Source organism: Aedes aegypti, chromosome 2 (assembly GCF_002204515.2).
Source record: "Aedes aegypti strain LVP_AGWG chromosome 2, AaegL5.0 Primary Assembly, whole genome shotgun sequence".
In the NCBI taxonomy this organism is placed as follows: domain Eukaryota; kingdom Metazoa; phylum Arthropoda; class Insecta; order Diptera; family Culicidae; genus Aedes; species Aedes aegypti.
In genome coordinates, this window is record NC_035108.1 from 100,645,515 (window position 1) to 100,666,617 (window position 21,103).

Below are 21,103 nucleotides of genomic sequence, written 5' to 3' on the forward strand. Positions count from 1 at the left end.
AGTTGGCTAAAAAGGTGACTAGAGTCGATTAAAATAAAATCAATTGTAGAAGGGTTTTTATACGACAAAAAAGCAAGTAGAGCTACCGAGGTATTGAATTGAGAACCAAGAAAACAATACGAAATAGAAGAAGCAAAAAGATAAGATTTTTTTTCATGATTTTCTCTAGGAATTTCATCAGACATTTATTCTGGTATTTGCCCAAACATTCATATATAACTCCGGAAATTTCTAAAGAAGTTCATTCAGTGAATATTTCTCAAGGAATTTCTCCAAGAATTTTGTTTAGGATTCCTCAAGAATTCAACCTGGATTTTCCTTAGGGAAACCACAAAAATGGAATTTCTCCAAAGATTATTTCAGAAATTATCTCAAACATTCTTTGAGACATTTTTAAATTAAGTTCCAATTCCTCCAAGATTTTATCTAGTGATTTGATCATTGGTTACCTCCAAGATTCCCGGTCAAAACTTCTTCTAAAATTCAATCAATAGCTTCTCCAGCAATTTCCTGGGATTTCCTTTGAAATCGTCTTTCAGGATTTAGATTACAACGACGGATTTCTCTAAAGATACCTTCTGCAATTGCTCCAGAGATTCCTTCAAAGATTTCTTCAGAAATTTTTCTAGCATTTTAAAGAGATTTTCTCAAGTAAGTCATGAAAATTTTTTCTGGAGTTCTTTTTGAAATATCTCCAGAAAAACTTCAAGGAAATTTTTGTGGAAGGAAATACAGTAATCTCTTATAAAACTTTTGTAAGTATCTCCTGAGTTCTTGAGGAAATTTCAGAAGATGTCATTGATAATCTGCAAAATTAATAAAAAAAACAATCGAATCTCGTGATAGTATCCCGCAGGATTTTCTAAACAAAAAATATCGAAAAACAATATGATAGGATCTCTTAAGAAATATGTGTAGGAATAAACAGAAGAATATTGGAAAAATGCTGTGGTACTATATACATGTTAGTATCACAGAAATGTTCCAATATTCCTCTAATTATTAAACTTAAATACACTTTTGATAATTTTTTTGGATTTTTTCGAAAAACTTTAAAAATGTTTCATAAAATTGCAGGAGAAATTTCTTTCGTGATAGATTTGTTCGAAGAACCCCTCAAGGAATTTTGAATTTCTGGAAGGACACAGGAATTAATTCTCGACGGAATCCATATAAACAGGCATTATTGCAGGATTTCTTGAAAAATAACTTAAGCTATTGCTTTCAAAAACTTTGAAACTACTCCATGTGGTTCCTCGGAGGAAATTCTTTAGAAATTCGTTTGGAAGATTTCCTAGAGTAACAACTAGAGAATCCGCTTGAAGGATTAGTGAAAACATATCTGGAGGAAATTCTAAGATAGTTTTTGAAAATGTAGTAGCTTTAAAGTTCTCACGGAACAATTTCTGAAGATATTTTTCTAAACATCCTTTGAAAAATCGCTGGAAGAATTTCTGGGAGAATTGGTAGGGAGATCCCTGTAGGAAACCCTGAGAGTATTCTAAATAAAATCCTTATTATTTCCGGTGGCTTTTCCTCGGGAAATTTCAGACGAATTTCTTGTAAAGCCTGTTGAATATCCTTTTTAAATCTTCTTTATTGACAATATTTGACAAAAATAGACAAAATTGCTTGCCTTTACTCCAAAGTGACCCGGCTGATCGCAAGTTTTCGGGAGAAAATGTAGATAATTGAAAAATCTCTAATCGCGTAAAAACTCCTGCAAATATTTCGCTGAAATTTCTTCAATCACTCAGAAAAATAAATCTTAAACAAATCGTCATAATCTGCTCTAAATATTTTATGAATTTTGTATGATGCCAGTAGGAATTTGATCAACTCATTTCAGAAATTTCTACTGCAATTCTGAATCAGCCAAGAACATCTAGAGAGTGTGCTGTGATAGTTCCATATGAATTGTTCTGAGAAACGAAGAGTGATCGCATCTTCACTCTCATGCTGTGTATAACACGATGCGGCTGATATTAGATTAATCCATTACTATATCCAAAGATTCTTCAATCATCTTCTAATAATTCTCTATATATATTCCAGAAGCTTCTCATGAATGACTTCCAGGAGTGCTCAAGACAATTTTTCCCAGGGTTGGCCGTAGATATTTTCAAGAAACCATCAATTGATTCATCCAGAAATACCATAAATGATTGATCCATTTGTTTGTATAACGGTTAAATTAGTTTCTGGTAGCAATTCTTACCGTTAGCTTCCCAGGATTTTCATTAGAGATATTCTCAATCGTTCTTCTCACGAACCAGAACTTTTGGAAGTCATGCACAAACCATGTCTCGCTTTACTAGGCATGAGAATACAATGAAAAACCTTATCTTGCCTTCCATCCTCCATAAGAATAAGTACGGCGTTAATCGAGTGTGTATGTGTATTGCACAGATGATAAATAGTTTAATTTTGTTTTCAAGCTTACTGCTGATCTTTTTTTTGTGAATCTTGTAGGACAATCGTTTGACTGTGTGATTTTTTTTGTATGATAGTCCTGTCCCACTTCTCGCGCCACTGGTTTCAAATGACGAAAAGATTTGATATTTTATACGGATTTGTAATCTAATCTAAATTTCTAATCTCTCTTGAGTTTGAGGCTCTTCCACAAATTTCATACCACTGAAGGTTTGATAGATGTTCTTATAATGTTATAGCTCATACAAAATGTGTAAAATAATCATACAAAATGCGTAACGAAGAGATGGGTGGGTGTCAAAAATTATTATATTGGCCTTGTGAAATTTGAGCATGAACCCTCGGTTTTAGATAAATATCAGTGATAACTGCTGTATGTAAGTTAAAAGTATAACTGTTAGAAAGTCAAACAGCTTGTCCTCTTTACCGTTCAAAGAACGAATATTACAATTAAAAATATTCAAAAAGGTATTTAAAAATATTAGGCAAATGTAACCAAATTACCATTTTACGAGTAAGTTAAACATCTCAGTTTTTTTAATCATTATTAAGCCTAATTTTAGCACATTGGCATATAACCAGCTTATCATCTGAAAACGCCTCAGTCAATAACTGTGGAAGTGCTCATTAATCTGAATTTCAAGCTCCGTTTCAGTTGGGGTGTAACGCCAGAACCGAAAGAAAAAAAGAAGCATAAGAGTTTCGAACAACGTAGCACTTTTCCATTCCACGTGGAATTGCCCCTACTGATGGAGACGCATCATCGCTTGTACCATCAAAAGCTCCATCCCGACAGCTTTATCCTAAGCTTTTCATTTCATGTTGTCACAACCATCCACGCTCTCCTTCTCTCCGATGATGAATCCTTGCCGGAAATTTCTCCCACTTGCCAAGGATATATACACCAAAACAGATCCTCCCGGTGCCCAGTCTTATCGCCGCCGTCTCGCAGAGTGTTTGACGTTTATCACCCGGGTGCTCTTTCCTATTATTTCCTCTAAAAGATTACAATTTATCTCGTCACCCCCCGTTTCCCCCCCGCCTTCCTGTCGGTATCCTGTCTGCGTAAAACCGTGCATTATCAACAAGTTGCTCTGGTTGACGAACCCCTGCCTTATTCGAACTGCCTTCCGCAGAAATATTTCTCGGTGCGTGCGTGCGTGAATTCGCGTAAACCTTTATGCCGTGTCGTTTCCGTTTCCTAGCCTCGGAAAAAAAATCCTTTTTGCCTCTTTCTCGGATCGGTTTTGCGCGTTAGGTTATCATCGATTTAGATTGCAAGAATAGTCCAATCAGCACTTGAACCGCTGATTGCCGCAAAAGTGGATTTCCCATTGGACCCGTAATCGGAAGGATCAAACCACCTCGGTTGGCTCGGTTGGGACCTGGACTTTCCTAGAGTACCGCGTGTGGATGACAAAATGAATAAGGTAATGGTGATGTGGAAAAGGATTTGAATCCCTTTTTCCACCCGCGGGGAAAGGAGCAAAATCGGTCTGGGAAATGCTTGCCACAGCATCCAGTGCCTATTGCCGCAACACGACCACGAGAGCGAGCGAAAGGCTTGGTGGTGGTTATCGATCATAATGCTGATGAATTTTCCAAACCAAACAGCACGGTTTCTAAGCTATAGAGGTAGACAGTATACTATGTCACGCTCTGGTGGATACCTACTCTGCACACCGTATTAGCTATGTAGGTAGATATAGCTTTCGCTGCAGATCATTAAAAGTAGATGTCGTCATCATTTTGTGACCGGTGTTCACTGGCGTGCAAGGATTAGGGCTACATTACACAGCGAAACAAAACTTACATTATTACGTGTCTCAAAGGATCAAATTGTCTCTAGTAGATTTGAGGCCTTCCTTAGCCGAGCGGTTAGCGTCCGCGGCTACAAAGCAAAGCCATGCTGAAGATGTCTGGGTTCGATTCCCGTTCGGTCCAGGATCTTTTCGTAATGGAAATTTCCTTAACTTCCCTGGGCATAGAGTATCATCGTACTTCTTCTTCTTTCTGGCGTTACGTCCCCACTGGGACAGAGCCTGCTTCTCAGCTTAGTGTTCTTATGAGCACTTCCACAGTTATTCACTGAGAGCTTACTACGCCAATGACCATTTTTTGCATGTGTATATCGTGTGGCAGGTACGAAGATACTCTATGCCCTGGGAAATCGAGAAAATTTCCAACCCGAAAAGATCCTCGACCGGTGGGATTCGAACCCACGACCCTCAGCTTGGTCATGCTGAATAGCTGCGCGTTTACCGCTACGGCTATCTGGGCCCCAGTATCATCGTACCTGCCACACGATATACGAATGCGAAAATGGCAATTTAGGCAAAGAAAGCTCTCAGCTAATAACTGTGGAAGTGCTCTTAGAACACTACGCTGAATTGCCTGAGGGGTCATCCATAAATCACGTGGTAACATGTGGTAATCACGAGGTCTTTCTACGAAAAGACCACAGTCCATAAATATTTTAATGTTTTTGTAATGACAATACACCACAAGAGGGTAAAGAGGTCTGGAAATCGAAGAAAATCCATAAAATCGAGGCATTTTCTGGTAGAATATATTACAATAGAGCGGATGATGATTGAATTACTATACTTCAGTGGCTGACAAATGATCACCGATACCAATATAAGAGCAGCAGTTGTTCTGTGATGGCATTTGGTTGGAAGATAGAAAGTTATGCTATTGATTGGATCTTGGACCTCTAATAAAGATGATGTACATTATAAATCGACAGTCCTTTACTGGCAACACTTTCGATTCACATAAAAACATACTTATGCTGTTTCATATTTTGTGTAGTTCAAAAAATAGTCATTAAAATCACTCGTAAAGCCATATCGTTTTCTTCGCTTACCAGTAGAAACCGTTATTCATCATCCCATACATTGTTAACATTGCCCTTATGTTTGCCCTTTCTGTCTACACTACTGGAGAAATCATGTGATTTTTATCCATTTTTGTGGTCGGAAATTGACACTAAAATGTACGTAATTATAAAATAGTACCCACGAGTTTTCATCCTGATTACGCCGCTGGTATAATAAATATACATTTTTAATAAAAATAATCATACATTCTGTCTGTAACTACTAAATTGTAATATAATTGTAATATTTGATATGCGAAAAATTACACCTTTAAGAGCCCCTTCTGGCTACACCACTGGCCCATCACCCGAAAGGCTTTGGTTTTTTTTATATTTTGACATATTGAATCCATCAAAAATAGTCCGGTTGAAATCCCCGGGCGCGCTATCGTGACCCTCCCTTGTTAGTAAAAAGATGACGTGCAAGATGTAGAGTTACGGACAGCATGCTGGAGGGTAGTTTGTTGTATAACGAAATTCGTAAATCAGATTCTTTCAACAGACAAGTCAAAATTTGGCCACTTGCTATCGTTACTTACAAAATTTTTGTTTAAAATGCTTTGAAATGACCATTGAGAACAGAATTGTTAACTCTTCTTCTATCAAGGGTTCATTCAAATATTACGTAACGCAAAATTTGCCAATTTTAGGCACCCTCCCTCCCCCACGTAAGAGCTTTTGTACGGATTTTTTTTTGTAACACTATTTAAGACCCCCTCCCTCCCCTGTTGCGCTACGTAATGTTTGAACGATCCCCAAGGGGATGAAAACTTTCGCCAACTACCAAGGGTCCAAAAAAAGTTGGAAGTGCAACTTTGAACAAGCATATCTCTGTCGTTTTCGAAGCAATATTCATAAAATTTTCAGCAATGGAATCGGACACTATTCAAGACGGAGATGAACCAGCCAAGGGCTGAAAATCTCCCTAATAAAGATAAATAATAATAATACTATTCAAGATTGATAATCAAATTTGGGTTTTTGAAATAGATGTGTCTACACAAAATAATTAAGCCAAAGGCGCTTCCTAGCTTAAAACAAAAATGCATTTTTCACTAATTCAACAATAAAACAAAATTTAAAGCGGTGACATATAGGTTTTTCGACATTAACTTGCTTGTTTGAGTGTAATGAACATGTTTGAGCAGAAATTGAAATTTTCGATCACACTCAAAATTTCTTTTACTTAAAATATCACGAAAACCCTTATTTTTTGGACCCGTTTGCCTGTAGGGGAAGGGGTGGTTAAATGAACATCTTAAGGAAATCATCTTGTTTCTGATCGAAAAACGAGGAATTTGTGTAGTTCTATTGCACAACATCAAAAATTGGGAAGTAATCTATAGCAGCGACATGGATTCAGACTAAAATAGCTAAATTTATACCTTTTTTCATCGCTATCAAAAAGCGATGCAAATGTTCATTTTACCTGCACTATGTGGGTAAAATGAACAGCGGTTGATGGTAAAATGAACACCACGCAAAAAACGTGAGCAAAACAAATATTTCTGAAAATTTTCATTGCCCCACCGAAAATACATCCATTAATGATTGTTACCCATTTAAAAAGAATTCTAAAGGTATCAGATTTAACATCATATCATAACGATATTCACCTCACGGAAAAACCTCAAGTCTTCCGAGCTTAAAGTTACGTCAGTTCAAATTTTCAAAACCTGGTTTTCTAAAATCTTAGTTTTCGTTGATATTTTCACTTCAATTGACCTCCGTATCAACTCGAACACTTATATTTATGCTCTAAATCGTCTGTGCATGATAAAAATCCATCGAAATTTGTTTTTTCTCGATAAAAGGAACGGTGTTCATTTTACCACCCTGTTCATTTTACCGCCACTTCCCCTAACTTAAAATTCAAAGCGATGACACATAGTTTTTCGATATGACATTGATTGAGACTGTCAAGTGAACATGTTTGAGTAAACAAATGAATTCTCAATATCACTCAAAATTTATTTTACCCAGAAAGCCACACAAGAAACGTAATTCCTGAGTTTTTTGTCTGTAAATAAAAACTGAAAACTATGACATGTAGTTTTTTCAGCATGAATCTACTCGAAAAAATCATGTAAACATGTTTGAGCAGAAATAGAAATTTTTGATTACACTCAAAATTTCTTTTACCTAAACTATTACGAAAAATTCTATTTTTTGCACCCGTTTGCATGTAACTCAAAATTTAAAGCGATTACATAAAAGTTTTTCGACGTGAAACTGATTGTAAAAGTCCAGTGAACATGTTTGAGTATAAAATGATTTTTCAATAACACTCAAAATTTATTTCACCCAGAAAACTACACAAGACACGTAATGAGTTTTTCGTCCGTAAATCAAAACTGAAGGCTCTGATATGTAGTTTTTTCAGCATGAATCTACTCGAAGATGCTTGAGATGTTTGAGCAGAAATCGATTTTTATCACTAAAATTTTCTAAAATATTACGAAAAACCCTATTTTTTGCCCCTGTTTACCTGTAACTCAAAAACTGAAAGCGATTACATAAAGTTTTTTCGACATGGAATTGATTGTTAAAGTACATGTTTGAGTAAAAATGAGTTTCCAATAATACTTATTTATTTTACACCGAAAAAACACACAGAAAATGTATTAATTGAGTTTATTTGTCTTTAAATCAAAATTAAAGGCTATGACTTGAAGTTTTTTGGTATAAATTCACTTATAGAAGTTAAAAGAACATGTTTGAGCAGAAGTTAAAATTTTTGATCTATGATTTTTTTATTTGTTTTTTGGACCCGTTTGCCTGATACTCAAAATTCAAAGCGATGATGTATAGTTTTTGCGACATAAATTGATTGTAACAGTCAGGGATGGGAAAAATACTGTAGCGAACATTTACCATCTCTACATTTACATGTTTCTACACGACCATCAAAATCCAAAGCAAACCATGACCGTTTCAAAAACAAAAAAAAAATGTCACAGCTCTTCAAAATTGTAATCTTCTACTTCGCAACGTTTTTTCAAACCCGAATGCGAAATGACTCGAGCACAGTGGTGACACGATTTTTCCCGTTTTCGGGGTTTTGCATTTTTGCTCGATAAAGGCGGCATAAAATTGAACTTGTTTATATGTATCGCAACAGAATAATTGTGCTCTTGCTGTAAAGCGCTAATAGATTTCAATTAGTTGAAAATACAAAAAATACGAAATGTTAGCGGTTGGTATATTTAACATTTTTTTTCAATCATTCACCTTGGGATGGCTGCTCGAAAACGATCATAGTGGAGAGACAAAAACATTCAAGCAGTGTGTGAACCGTTGGCAGCTCAACGCCTGATGGTATCGATGCTGCTGCTACTTTGTGTTTTGGTTGACTGACAGAATCGATGAGCTTTGGTAAATAGTGGTCACAGTTCCCAAGCCTGGTTGGGTGAACATATTTGAAAAATTTCAATTTCTGCTCAAACATAACCTTGAGTAAGCTTCAGTTTTGATTCACAGACGAAGAAAAACATTTGTGAGTATAATCAAAAATTTCCTTTTCAACTAAACATATTCACTAGACTTCTACAAGTGAATTAATGCTAAAAACACTACACATCATAGGTTTAAATGTTTATGTACAGACAAAAAAGCGCAGTAAATACGTTTTATGTGTGTTTACTGAGTAGAATAAATTTTTAGTTTGAATTGGATTTTTTTTAAATAAACTTCCACAATCCATTTTGCATACAAAATATATGTCATTGCTTTGAGTTACGGAAAACGGTTCCAAAACAAAGGGCCTTCTTTAGTAGTTTTGGTAGAAAGAATTTTTGAATGTAGTCATAACTTTATATAACCTTTCAAACATGTTCACTAGACTTCTAGAACCAAATGTATGTAGAAAGAATGACATGTCCTAGGTTTGAATTGTAATTCAAAAGCAAACGAATCCAGTAAATAGGTTTCTGTAGTATTTTAAGTAATAAAATTTTTGTGTCTTATCAAAAATTTATATTTCTGCTCAGAAATGTTCACTTGACTTCTACTCTGGGAATATGTTCAATTGACTTTTATGAGCAAATTCATTACGGAAAAACTACACGTTGTCGTTTTAAGTTTTAATTTTTAGACGGTGGTTGAGTAAAATAAATTTTAAGTGTCATCGGAATTTTTTTTTTCACTCAAACATGTCCACTTGACTGTCACATTCAATTCTACGTCGACAAAACTACAATGTGACACCACATTGTATTTTGAGCTATAGGCAAACAGGTAAAAAAATAGGAATTTTCCTAGTATTAAAGGTAAAAGAAATTTTGAGGGTTATCGAAAATTCCCCAATTTCTGCTCAAGCATATTCACTTGACTTCTACAAGTGAATTCATGCCGAAAAAACCACATGTTATAGCCTTGAGTTTTTATTTACGGACAAACAACACCGTGAAATAAGTTGCGGCTTATTTTTCAAAAGTTCTCAAAACCAAAAATTCGTGTCCTCTACTGAATTCAAATCACATTAAAAGAGAAACCTCAAAATCTGAACCAAAAATATTAACATTTAGAGGTGGCGCAGGCGTCTTGAAGGTGAATTTTCAAGTTATAAAAATGACCTTCAGTGAAGTGAACATAACTTTGATATTTTTCAACCAATTTCAAAACTTTTAGCATCATTATCTTCAGAATTTGAATTTATGAAAAACTTTGTTGAACATCAAATTTGTCTAAAATCAAAACTAGTCTAAGTTTAAAATACTTTTATACAATTTTTTTCTCATTTTACTAAAAATTTCAACTTAGTTGGACCATTACTTCTTGAATACTCAATCGATTCCGAATCTTTTTACATGTTTTTGAAGCAAAGTTTGTTGTTTTCAAACTGTTCATACAACACATTTTTCTAAAAAATGGTTTTGACTAAGTTTTTTTTTACCAAAAACTATCCAAAAACATGATTTTTTAATGCAAAAATCAAACTTCTTTTTTTTTTGATGATTGAAGTTTTTTCGCCGGAAATTGCATTTTTTCTATAAAACTTAAATTAATAAAGCATCTTGCTTTTACTACGAGTTGAATAGTGCATATATTTTTTCAACATATGCAGACATATTTTTGTTTCAAAATTATTGAAAAATTGTTGCAAACTCCTTCTCAAAAGTTTAACAAATGAAAAAAACCAGTTTCAGCTTTAGAGATAATATTTAACTGGCAAAAATTTGAAAAAACTGGCATTTTTCGTTAAAAAATCATGTTTTTGTACAGTTTTGCTGAATAACCTGGTCAAGACATTTTTTTAGTTTTTAATTTAATTTTGAAGTTACTGATGCTAAAAGTTTTGAAATCGCATGAAAACTAACAAAGTTATGTTTACTTCACTGAAGGTTATTTTTTATAACTTGAAAATTCACCTTCAAGACGCTTGCGCCACCCTAAATGTTAATATTTTTGGCTCAGATTTTGAGGTTTCTCTTTTAATGTGATTCGAATTCAGTAGAGCACACGAATTTTTGGTTTTGAGAACTTTTGAAAAATAAGCCACACCCTATTGTATATGTTGTTTTGTAGGTAAAAACAAATTTGAGTGTAATCAAAACAATATTTTGCTTCTCTACAATATTCACTTGACCTCTGCAAGTAAATTTATGCCGAAGAAACTACATGTCAAAGCCTTTGATATATTGATTTATAGACAGGAAAACCCAGGAAATACGTTTTTTATGTTGGGTAAAATAAATTATGAGTGTTATCGGAAATCCATGTTTTTACTCAAACATGGTAACTTGACTTTATCAATCAATTCCAAGTCGAAAAAACCATATGTCATCGCATTGAATTCTGAGTTACAGGCAAACGGGTCCAGAAAATAGGGTTTTCCGAAATATTTTAGGTAAAAGAAATTTTGAGTGTGATGAATATTTCCAATTTCTGCTCAAACATGTTCACTTGACTTCTGCAAGTAAATTTACGCTGAACGAACTACATGTTATAGCCTTAAGTTTGTATTCAGACTTTTTTTAAGGTTTTTGAGATTTTGTCACACCCCTTGGCTTAAACTCGAACTTCTGGTATATTTCGAAATGTCAGATAGGAACAATCCATGGGTGGATGTACGGCTGTAAACTACAAACAAAGCTCGCCTAACAATCATCTCTCACGCGGGTCGGCCCAAACAGCACAGGTCGAAAACGCGGGCCAAGCAAGGCAGCAAATGCTGATGCCTTTCAACACTCAAACAGCGGGATATCTAGCAGCGTTGTGAGCCACACGAACACACCCACAAAACATGAACGGTAGGCGCACCTCGTTGCGTTCGGAAAAATTAGCCACTTATTGTTGAGCAGCAAATGTTCCATATTTTCATATGTACAATAATTTGTCCTGCCCCTTCTGCCCCTAGAGGTGAAAATTGCACATTAAAATTACGTTATTATCAGCTCGTTCGTCATTCAAATCTGCATCCTCATTTTTTTATTTACATGAAATTTCCAAAAAGAAGTTAAATTTGTATCTCTGATCAACGTCAAACTTTGGCATTACAAACAAGTGTTAAACCTTTTTATATGATTGGATGAAAATATCTGGACAAAATTCACTAGAAAATCAAAACTCATGATTATTTCCTACTGGATGATATAGGGTATCGAGAAAATTTAATAGATTACCATTTTCAATCGACTTGGGACGCATTTGTAGTTTTTTCCAACCTACGAAGGCGCACCACTGTGCATCGTTCACTAAGCCCTGTGAAGAATAATAATGAGTAACTATGCGTCTCCATGGTTTGTTCTAAAGTGAATCAGGCGCAAAGTCGTTAACTTTGTTTTGGGACCTTCAACTTAATTTGGGTTTTAATACATAGATTGACACTATTAAAAAAATATAATAGAAGTAGAACTAACGCCCCTTCAGAACCTATGCCCGCCAGCGTGTGGCCAAATGCTGTTGCTTGTTGGCGTATGCCTTCCTCTGCCCATTTCCTCTCGGTTGGCCCACAACGCAACAATGGATCGGTCGGTGGTGCTCCTTTCTCTCGCGGTCTTCTCTCTCGCTGTTTACAGTATCTCTGCTCCGAACACATAATAATCCTTTCACTTGTTTTTCCTCCGCCTCAACTGGTCCACCGACCACCCTTCGTCTACGCCTCTGCTGCGTTGCATCCACCCGGATTCGGTTTCCGTGCTTTTTGCCGACAACGACCAACATCCGCCGCCGCGACCAACTTTGCCTCATCCTGACTCCCGGCACAGATATGGGTTGCCTTCGCAGTGTTTGGCGCAATATCAATTCTGCCTACGAGCTGCCGGATTGTGAAGAGAAGCTACTCGGATCAGAGCGTACGTGGATACCTAACGGAGGTAAGTCCTGATTTTACTTTTTCCAATGATGAACTGCGATGAATAAATGTTAGCATTTTATTTACAGTTGAGGATTGTCTATTAAATACGTCGCGCAACATTTTGTGTAATTTCGTTCGTGTTATGTCATTTCAAATACGTCGCGCAACATTTTGTGTAATTTCGTTCGTGTTATGTCATTTCAAATTTAAAACTTTAGGATCACTTTATCAATGGACCGATGCATGAGTTCACTATCTGACGTTTGAGCGGTGCCGTGTTATTTACGTGACCATGGCAACGAGTGAATTCGGCACCGCTGAATCGTCGAATCAGTGAACTCGTGCATGGACCGATGCACGAGTTCACTAATTTGAAGTTTGAGCGGTGCCAAATTCACTTGTTGCCATGGTCACATAAATAACACGACACCGCTAAAACGTCAATAAGTGAACACGTGCATATGTCCATTGCTCCATGGACCGATGCACAAGTTCACTAATTTGACGTATGAGCGGTGCCGAATTCACTAGTTTCCATGATGACATAAATAACACGGCACCGCTAAAACGTCAAATAATGAACCCGTGCATAGGTTCATTCTCAATCGTGTGATTTGCATATCGCTAATTTCATACATTTATAAAATGAATTTTTTAAAATTAGCAACTAAATTCTCCTCCGACATCATAAATAAAATTTAAAAGTATATGATGTCGCCAAAGTCTATGCTGTCAAACATGTTTTCCTGAGTGTAGAATTAGTTACCAGTGTTCTTTCAGAGATTCAACCTGGATTGCCTCCAAAGATTCAATCAGGAATTCCTCCAGAGATCTTATCAGGAAATCTTGAGCAATTTTATCAGGACTCCTTCTAAGGATATCATAAGGAATTCTTCTAGGGATTCTTACAGGAGTTCCATCAAAAATTCTTCCAGGGATTCCACAAGGAGTTCCTTCAGCGATAGCAACTGGAACATCTCCAGAGATTCCATCAGGAATACCTCTAGCAATTCCATTAGAAGTTTCTACAGCGATTCCATCTGCAGTTCCTTCAGAGTTTCCACCTGGAATTCCTTCCAGAGATTCTATCAAGGGTTTCTCTAGAGATTCCATCACTAGTTATTCTATGAATTTCTTCAGAAATTCCTCCATTGATTCCATCAGGAACTCCTTCAACAATATATTTAGGATTTCCTCCAAGGATTTCATCAGAGATTCCTCCAGGAAGCTATAAAGAGTTTCTTCTGAGATTTCACCCGAAATTTCTCAAGAGATTCTATCAGGTCTATCAGATTCTATTCAGAGATTCCAGCAAGCATTTCTTCCGAGATTCTATTAGGACTTCCTTCAGAGTTTATATCAGGAGGTCACCTAAGAATTCAATCAGGATCTTCTAAGCATTCTATCAGGAGTTTTATCAGGAATTTATCAAGAATACCTCCAGGGGATTTCATCAGGAGTTCCTCCAATGATTTCATCTGGAATTCCTGCAAGAATATCTTAAGGAATTCGTACAAGGGTTCCATCAGGAATTCCTCCGGATTCCGTCAGAAATTCCTTCAAGAATCATCATTAAATTCTTCAGAAATTTTAACAGGAGTTCCCTTAGAGATTCCATCAGGAGTTCCTCTAGAGATTGTATCCGAAGTTTCTTCAGAAATTTCACCTGGATCCTCGAGGGATCAGAAGTTTCTTCTAGGGATAACATCAGGATCACTTCTGGGAATTACATCAGGAGTTCTTCTGGGGATTTCAAGAAGAGTTCCTTCAGGGGTTTCATAAGCATTTTCTTTAGACATTCCACCTGGGATTCCTTCTGGGATTCTATCAAGATTTTCTATAGGAAGTATCAGGAGCTCCCCTGAGTTTTTCAATAGGAGTTCCCAAAGATTTCCATCAGGAGTTCTCCTAAGGATTTTATCAGGAGTTCCAATAGGGATTTAATAAAGAATTCCTACAGGGCAAAACAACAGAAGTTTTTTTTTTTTTTTTTTTAATTTCTTTATTAGTATCATTTCAAACATAACATTCATTTCTTATATCTAGGTGTTCTGTGTTATTAGACAACACTATCATCCTAATTTGGTAAACAAATTTAAGATTTAATTAACATTTTGTTAACAACATAATACATTTCATTGCCGTAGCAGTTCAGTTTTTTTTTTACAGGTGAGTTGATTTCACCTGCTTATAAGAGAAAATTTTTTTTTTTTAATATACTTAACCTAACTTAACCTAAACATATAACGCATTAATCGTGGCAATAGAAGATTGTAACGATTTTTGCCTGAAATTATTAATGATTGTATTTGACATTTGTTCCAATGTTTCAACATTGGATATTCTATGTAACTCATTGGTACTATACCAGGGAGGAAGCCTCAGAATCATTTTCAAAATTTTATTTTGAATTCTCTGCAGAGCTTTCTTCCTGGTATTACAACAGCTAGTATTGGTACAGCATACAACATGGCTGGCCTGAAAATTTGTTTGAATATCAAAAGCTTGTTCTTAAGACAAAGTTTTGATTTTCTATTAATAAGGGGATAGAGACATTTTACATATTTATTACATTTGGCTTGAATGCCCTCAATGTGATTTTTGAAAGTTAAATTCTTATCTAGCATGAGCCCTAGATACTTAACTTCATCTGACCAATTTATTGGAACCCCTCTCATCGTGACAACATGTCTACTTGAAGGTTTCAAATAAAGAGCTTTTGGTTTATGTGGGAATATTATTAGTTGAGTTTTGGAAGCATTAGGAGAAATCTTCCATTTTTGCAAGTATGAAGAAAAAATATCCAAACTTTTTTGCAATCGACTACAGATGACACGCAGGCTTCGTCCTTTGGCGGAGAGGCCTGTGTCATCCGCAAACAAGGATTTTTGACATCCCTGAGGTAACTCAGGTAAGTCAGATGTGAAAATATTGTATAATATTGGTCCCAAAATGCTGCCTTGAGGAACACCAGCTCTTACAGGAAGTCTTTCAGATCTAGAGTTCTGATAATTAACCTGAAGTGTACGATTTGACAGATAAATTTGAATTATTCTAACAATGTATGTTGGAAAATTAAAGTTTTTTAATTTTACAATCAAACCTTCATGCCAAACACTGTCGAATGCTTTTTCTATGTCTAGAAGAGCAAGACCAGTAGAATAGCCTTCAGATTTGTTGGAACGGATCAAATTTGTTACACGTAAAAGTTGATGAGTGGTCAAATGTCCATGGCGGAATCCGAACTGTTCATTGGCAAAAATTGAATTTTCGTTGATGTGGGCCATCATTCTGTTCAAAAATAACCTTTTCAAAAAGTTTACTGATGGAGGAAAGCAAACTGATTGGACGATAGCTAGAAGCTTCTGCAGGATTTTTGTCTGGTTTTAAAATTGGAACAACCTTAGCATTTTTCCATTTGTCAGGAAAATATGCTAATTGAAAACATTTGTTAAATATATCAACTAAAATGATAAGCTACTTTCTGGAAGTTTCTTGATGAGGATGTAGAAAATTCCATCATCGCCAGGAGCTTTCATGTTTTGAATTTTTTAATAATAGTTCTCACTTCTTCCAAATCAGTCTCCCAGGCATTTTCGAAAACGTTCTCTTGATTGAAAATATTTTCGAACTCCTGAGTAACTTGATTTTCAATTGGACTAGTAAGTCCTAAATTAAAATTGTGCGCACTTTCAAACTGCATAGCAAGTTTTTGAGCTTTTTCGCAATTAGTTAGTAATAATTTGTTTTCCTCTTTCAATGCCGGTATTGGCTTCTGAGGTTTTTTCAAGATTTTAGATAATTTCCAAAAGGGCTTAGAGCCAGGGTCCAATTGAGAAATTTTATTTTCAAAATTTTTGTTTCTGAATTGAGCAAACGTTTCTTGATTTCTTTCTGCAAATCCTGCCATATAATTTTCATAGCAGGATCGCGAGTGCGTTGAAATTGCCTTCTCCTCACGTTTTTAAGACGGATCAAGAGTTTAAGATCATCGTCTATAATCACGGATTCAATTTTACTTCACATTTTGGAATTGCAATGCTCCGGGCTTCAACAATGGAATTTGTTAAAGTTTCAAGAGCATTGTCAATATCAAGTTTAGTTTCTAATGGAATGTTAACATCAAGATTAGAGTCAACATACGTTTTATATATATTCCAGTCGGCTCGTAAATAATTGAAAGTGGAGCTGATAGGATTGAGAATCGCTTCTTGGGATATTTGAAATGTAACAGGGACATGATCAAAATCAAAATCAGCATGAGTAATCAGTTGGCTACAAAGATGACTAGAGTCGGTTAAGACCAAATCAATCGTAGATGGATTTCTAGAAGAGGAAAAACATGTGGGGCTATCAGGGTATTGAATTGAGAAATATCCTGAAGAGCACTCATCAAATAAAATTCTGCCGTTGGAATTACTTTGAGAATTATTCCATGACCGATGTTTGGCATTAAAGTCACCAATGACAAAAATTTTTGACTTATTGCGAGTCAATTTACGCAAGTCAGTTTGGAGCAAATTAACTTGCTGCCCAGAGCATTGAAAAGGCAAATAGGCAGCTATGAAAGTATATTTACCAAATTGTGTTTCAACAGAAACACCTAAAGTTTCAAAAACTTTAGTTTCAAATGATGAAAACAGTTTGATGTTTTATACGCCTATGAATGATGATTGCAACTCCCCCACATGCCCCATCAAGTCGATCATTACGATAAACAAAAAAGTTAGGATCTTTTTTAGTTTGGATCCAGGTTTTAAATAAGTTTCGGTAATAACTGCTATATGCACGTTATTAACCGTAAGAAAATTAAACAGCTCGTCCTCTTTACCATTCAGAGAACGAGCATTCCAATTTAAAAATATTTAAATTATTATTTGGATCCATTAGAAAAACGTAATCCAATAACAATTTGATTTGTAAATTTTACACCTACTTGGACTGCTTCAGTCATAGTGGTGGCTTTGAACATTGCATCAATCATTAGATTCAATTGTTCAGTTAGAAAATTAAAATCAGAGGCAGACATGTCATGTGATTTCCCATTGGAATTTCCGGTAGACGAAGAAGCGGAATTACCTGTGGCGGTAGGGTTTTTTTCCATTTGATTTGAAACAAGTAGAATGGGTACCCATGGATCGAACAGGGGAGGAGTTCGAATTTCCTGCTACGATATCGGCAAAGGATTTACCGTGGGTAGATACATTCGAAATTGAAAGATTCGAACGGCTACCCGACGGATTAAAATTAGTTTGTGAATGAGCATGATTATGATCTTCCTGATGGGTATGATTCATGATCAAGCGATCGTTAACTGAAAAATGAGCATTGTTCGATACTCTACCAGGCAAATTCCGGAAACGACCGTTATCGTAACGGATATTATCTTTCATCTGCCTGGCACGAGCCTCAATGACCTTTTTGCGTGAAGGACAATTCCAAAAATTGGACTTATGGTTAGCCCCGCAATTACAACATATGAATTTGGTGGTATCTTCCTTCACTGGACAGACGTCTTTGGCGTGAGAGGAACCTCCGCAAATCATGCATTTAGCATCCATGCGACAATTTTTTGTACCATGACCCCACTTTTGGCACCGACGGCACTGAGTGGGGTTCTGGTAATTTCCTCCAGGTTTCTGGAAATGTTCCCATGTCACACGGACATCAAACAAAAGTTTTGCTTTTTCTAAAGCTTTAATATTATTTAGTTCTTTTTTGTTAAAGTGAATTAAATAAAATTCTTGAGAAAGCCCTTTCCGAACAATGCCAGATTGGGTTCTCTTTTTCATAATGATTACTTGGACTGGGGAAATCCAAGTAAATCATTTATTCCATTTTTGATCTCTTCAGGTGATTTATAGTCACTTGAGAGACCTTTCAAGACAACTTTGAACAAACGTTCAGTTTTGTCGTCATAAGTAAAAAATTTGTGCTTCTTCTCTTCAAGATATTTGAGAAGAAGTTCACGATCTTTAAGAGTTTCCGGCAAAACGCGACAGTCTCCTTTCTTTGCGATTTGGTAGGAAACCTTGATTCCCCTAATGGAGTTCAAGATCTCCTGCCTAAATCCCCCAAATTCGGAACAACTAACCACGATAGGCGGCACTCTTTGCTTCCTCACTTGAATCAAAGAGCCTGGGCTAGAGGCTGCTTCGATTTGGTGTTCGGAAAATTTGTCTAGAGCATCAAACTGATTGCTCATTTCGATACAATTATTCATTTCACCCTTGGAAGAAACTTCGCATTCCGGGGAAGCGTCCTTTCTTCCATTCTTGCCACGTGTGGTGACAGTTTTAAAACCCACTTTTTTGGAAGGAAGTAGTGAATTCAGAGATTCACCCTTCCTTTTGTTAGTTGTTGATACCATGTTTAATTAATAAACGAGAAAGACGTGACCTTCGAGAGGTTTTTTCCCTAGACGGTGTCCAAGAAGGATTACCACCGCTAGCTTTCGCCAACGGGTCCAACGAAAAATCGAAGGCACGGGTCCAAACAAGGATCGTAAAGGGATCAATAGTAGAAAAAATAGTACTGAAAAGTACTGTTTAAGTAGCACTGAAAAGTACCGTTTTTAATTTTAGCACTGAAAAGTACTGTTTGTGTAGCACTGAAAAGTACTGTTTTATTGCTTTAGGTAGTTTTTAAGAAAACTTCCAAGAGCAGAGAGAATTCGTGTACGCACAGCACGAAGGTACGATGCGCACTGAAACAACAGAAGTCATTTTTGGCATTTCATCACGAGTTCCCAAGGGATTCCATAAGGAGTTCTTCTAAGGACTTTATCAGGAGTTCCTCCAGGGTTTCCATTAGGAGTTCCTTCAGAGATTCCACCCGGAATTTCTACAGGAATTCTATCAAGAGTTGCTCTAATGATTCTATCTGGAATTACTACAGGGATTACATCACAAGTTTTTCCAAGGATTCCATCTGAAGGAGTTCTTCAATAGATTTTATTGTAAATTTCTGCAGGGATTCCATCGGAAGTTCTTTCATAGATTCCATTAGAAAAACTTCTAAGACTTTATTATAAATCCTTCAGGGATTCCATCAGAAGTTCTGTCAGGGATTCTATCAGGAATTCTTCTGAAGGTTCCTTCAGGAATCCCTCTAGGGTTATTCTGGGTTAATTTATTATGAATTCTTTTCAAAATTTATTAGGAGATACTACCCGAACTTCTAGAGAATAAGAAAAGAATAATTCCTTCAGCAAAATCTCCAACGATTTTCGAAGATCAGGATTTCCTCCAGGGATTTTATCAGAAATTTCTTATAAGTATTCCATTATCGGCATTACTCAAGAGATTCCTTCCGGAATTTCTCAAAGGATTCCTCGTGGAATTCATCATGGGGCTCCTCCCGGATTTCCTTAAGGAATCAATCCCGGAAATCCTCAAGGGATTTCTCCGAATTTTTCGAGGAACTTCTTGTGAAATAACTCCAGGGATTCTTGGGGGTTTTCAGGAACTCTCCAGCGATATTACAAGAAATTTATTATAATAGTTTTACCTGTAATTTGGGAATCTACCAATCCAGTGACTCCATCAGGAATTCCTCCTGGGATTCAAAACAGAAATTCCTTCAGGAATTCCTCTGGGAGGTTCCTTCGTGGATGCCACCAAGATGAACTCCAATTATCCAATAACGAATTTCCTATGCGATTTGATCACAATTTCTTGTAAAGATTCCACTAGTAATTCCTTCAACACTGGGAATATCACCAGAGTTTCGCTAGAATTACCACCAGAAAAATCTACCAGAGTTTCACCAGAAGTTCAACCATAAAATACTTCAAAGGTGTTATTAGGATTGTGCTTCAGGATTATCATAAATTCCTCCAGGGAGTTAAATGATATTTACTCAGAGTTCCAAACAACACATTTCTCTAAATGCCTCAGGATGAATCCCTAAAGTAGTTCTAAAAGTTTTTTTTTTCATTTCTGAAAAAAAATCCATGGAGATATATCTCAAGAAATTCTTGGAGGTATCACCAAAGAAATCTATAGATTAATTCCTAGAGAGTTTCCTGGAGAGATTCCTTAGTATATTTCTGAAGGATTCTCTAAGGTAATTCCTGGTAGATTCCTTGAAAAAATACTTCAAGAAATACTGGATGAAATTGATGGATACATTTATTTAGGAATCCTCGGAGAAATTTATATTAGATTATTGATGAATTCCTGCAGAAATCCCAGGACGAATGTCTCGATACAAGGAAGTACAAGTACGAGATACAAGGAAGAATCTTTGGAGGAAACACTGGTGGAGTTTATTAAAGAAGTTATTGAAGATTCTCTCTATCTGGGGGATCCTCTCAAAAAATTACAAGTGTGGTTGAAATCCACAATAATTTGTAGAGGAACCTCTGAAGGAATCCTTGGAAAAAAATCCACCTGAAGGTATGCCTGAAGAAAATTCGTGGTAGAATCCCAAGAAAAGCTCTTGGTGGAATCCTTAGTATAGCTTAGTGATTCCTGGGAAAACTTCAAAGC

At 36.1% G+C, this 21,103-nt stretch overlaps 1 protein-coding gene across 1 annotated transcript in view; it reads left to right on the forward strand.

Moving 5' to 3' along the window:
• Positions 1 to 3,367: 3,367 nt before the first annotated feature.
• Positions 3,368 to 21,103, forward strand: part of LOC5579974 — a 42,808-nt gene continuing 25,072 nt past the window's right edge. Inside the window, exons 1-2 of the mRNA XM_021841704.1 lie at positions 3,368 to 3,863; positions 12,523 to 12,630. Coding sequence (XP_021697396.1) covers positions 3,855 to 3,863; positions 12,523 to 12,630 — 117 coding nt within the window. The 5' untranslated portion in view covers positions 3,368 to 3,854. The remainder of the gene's footprint in view (positions 3,864 to 12,522; positions 12,631 to 21,103) is intronic.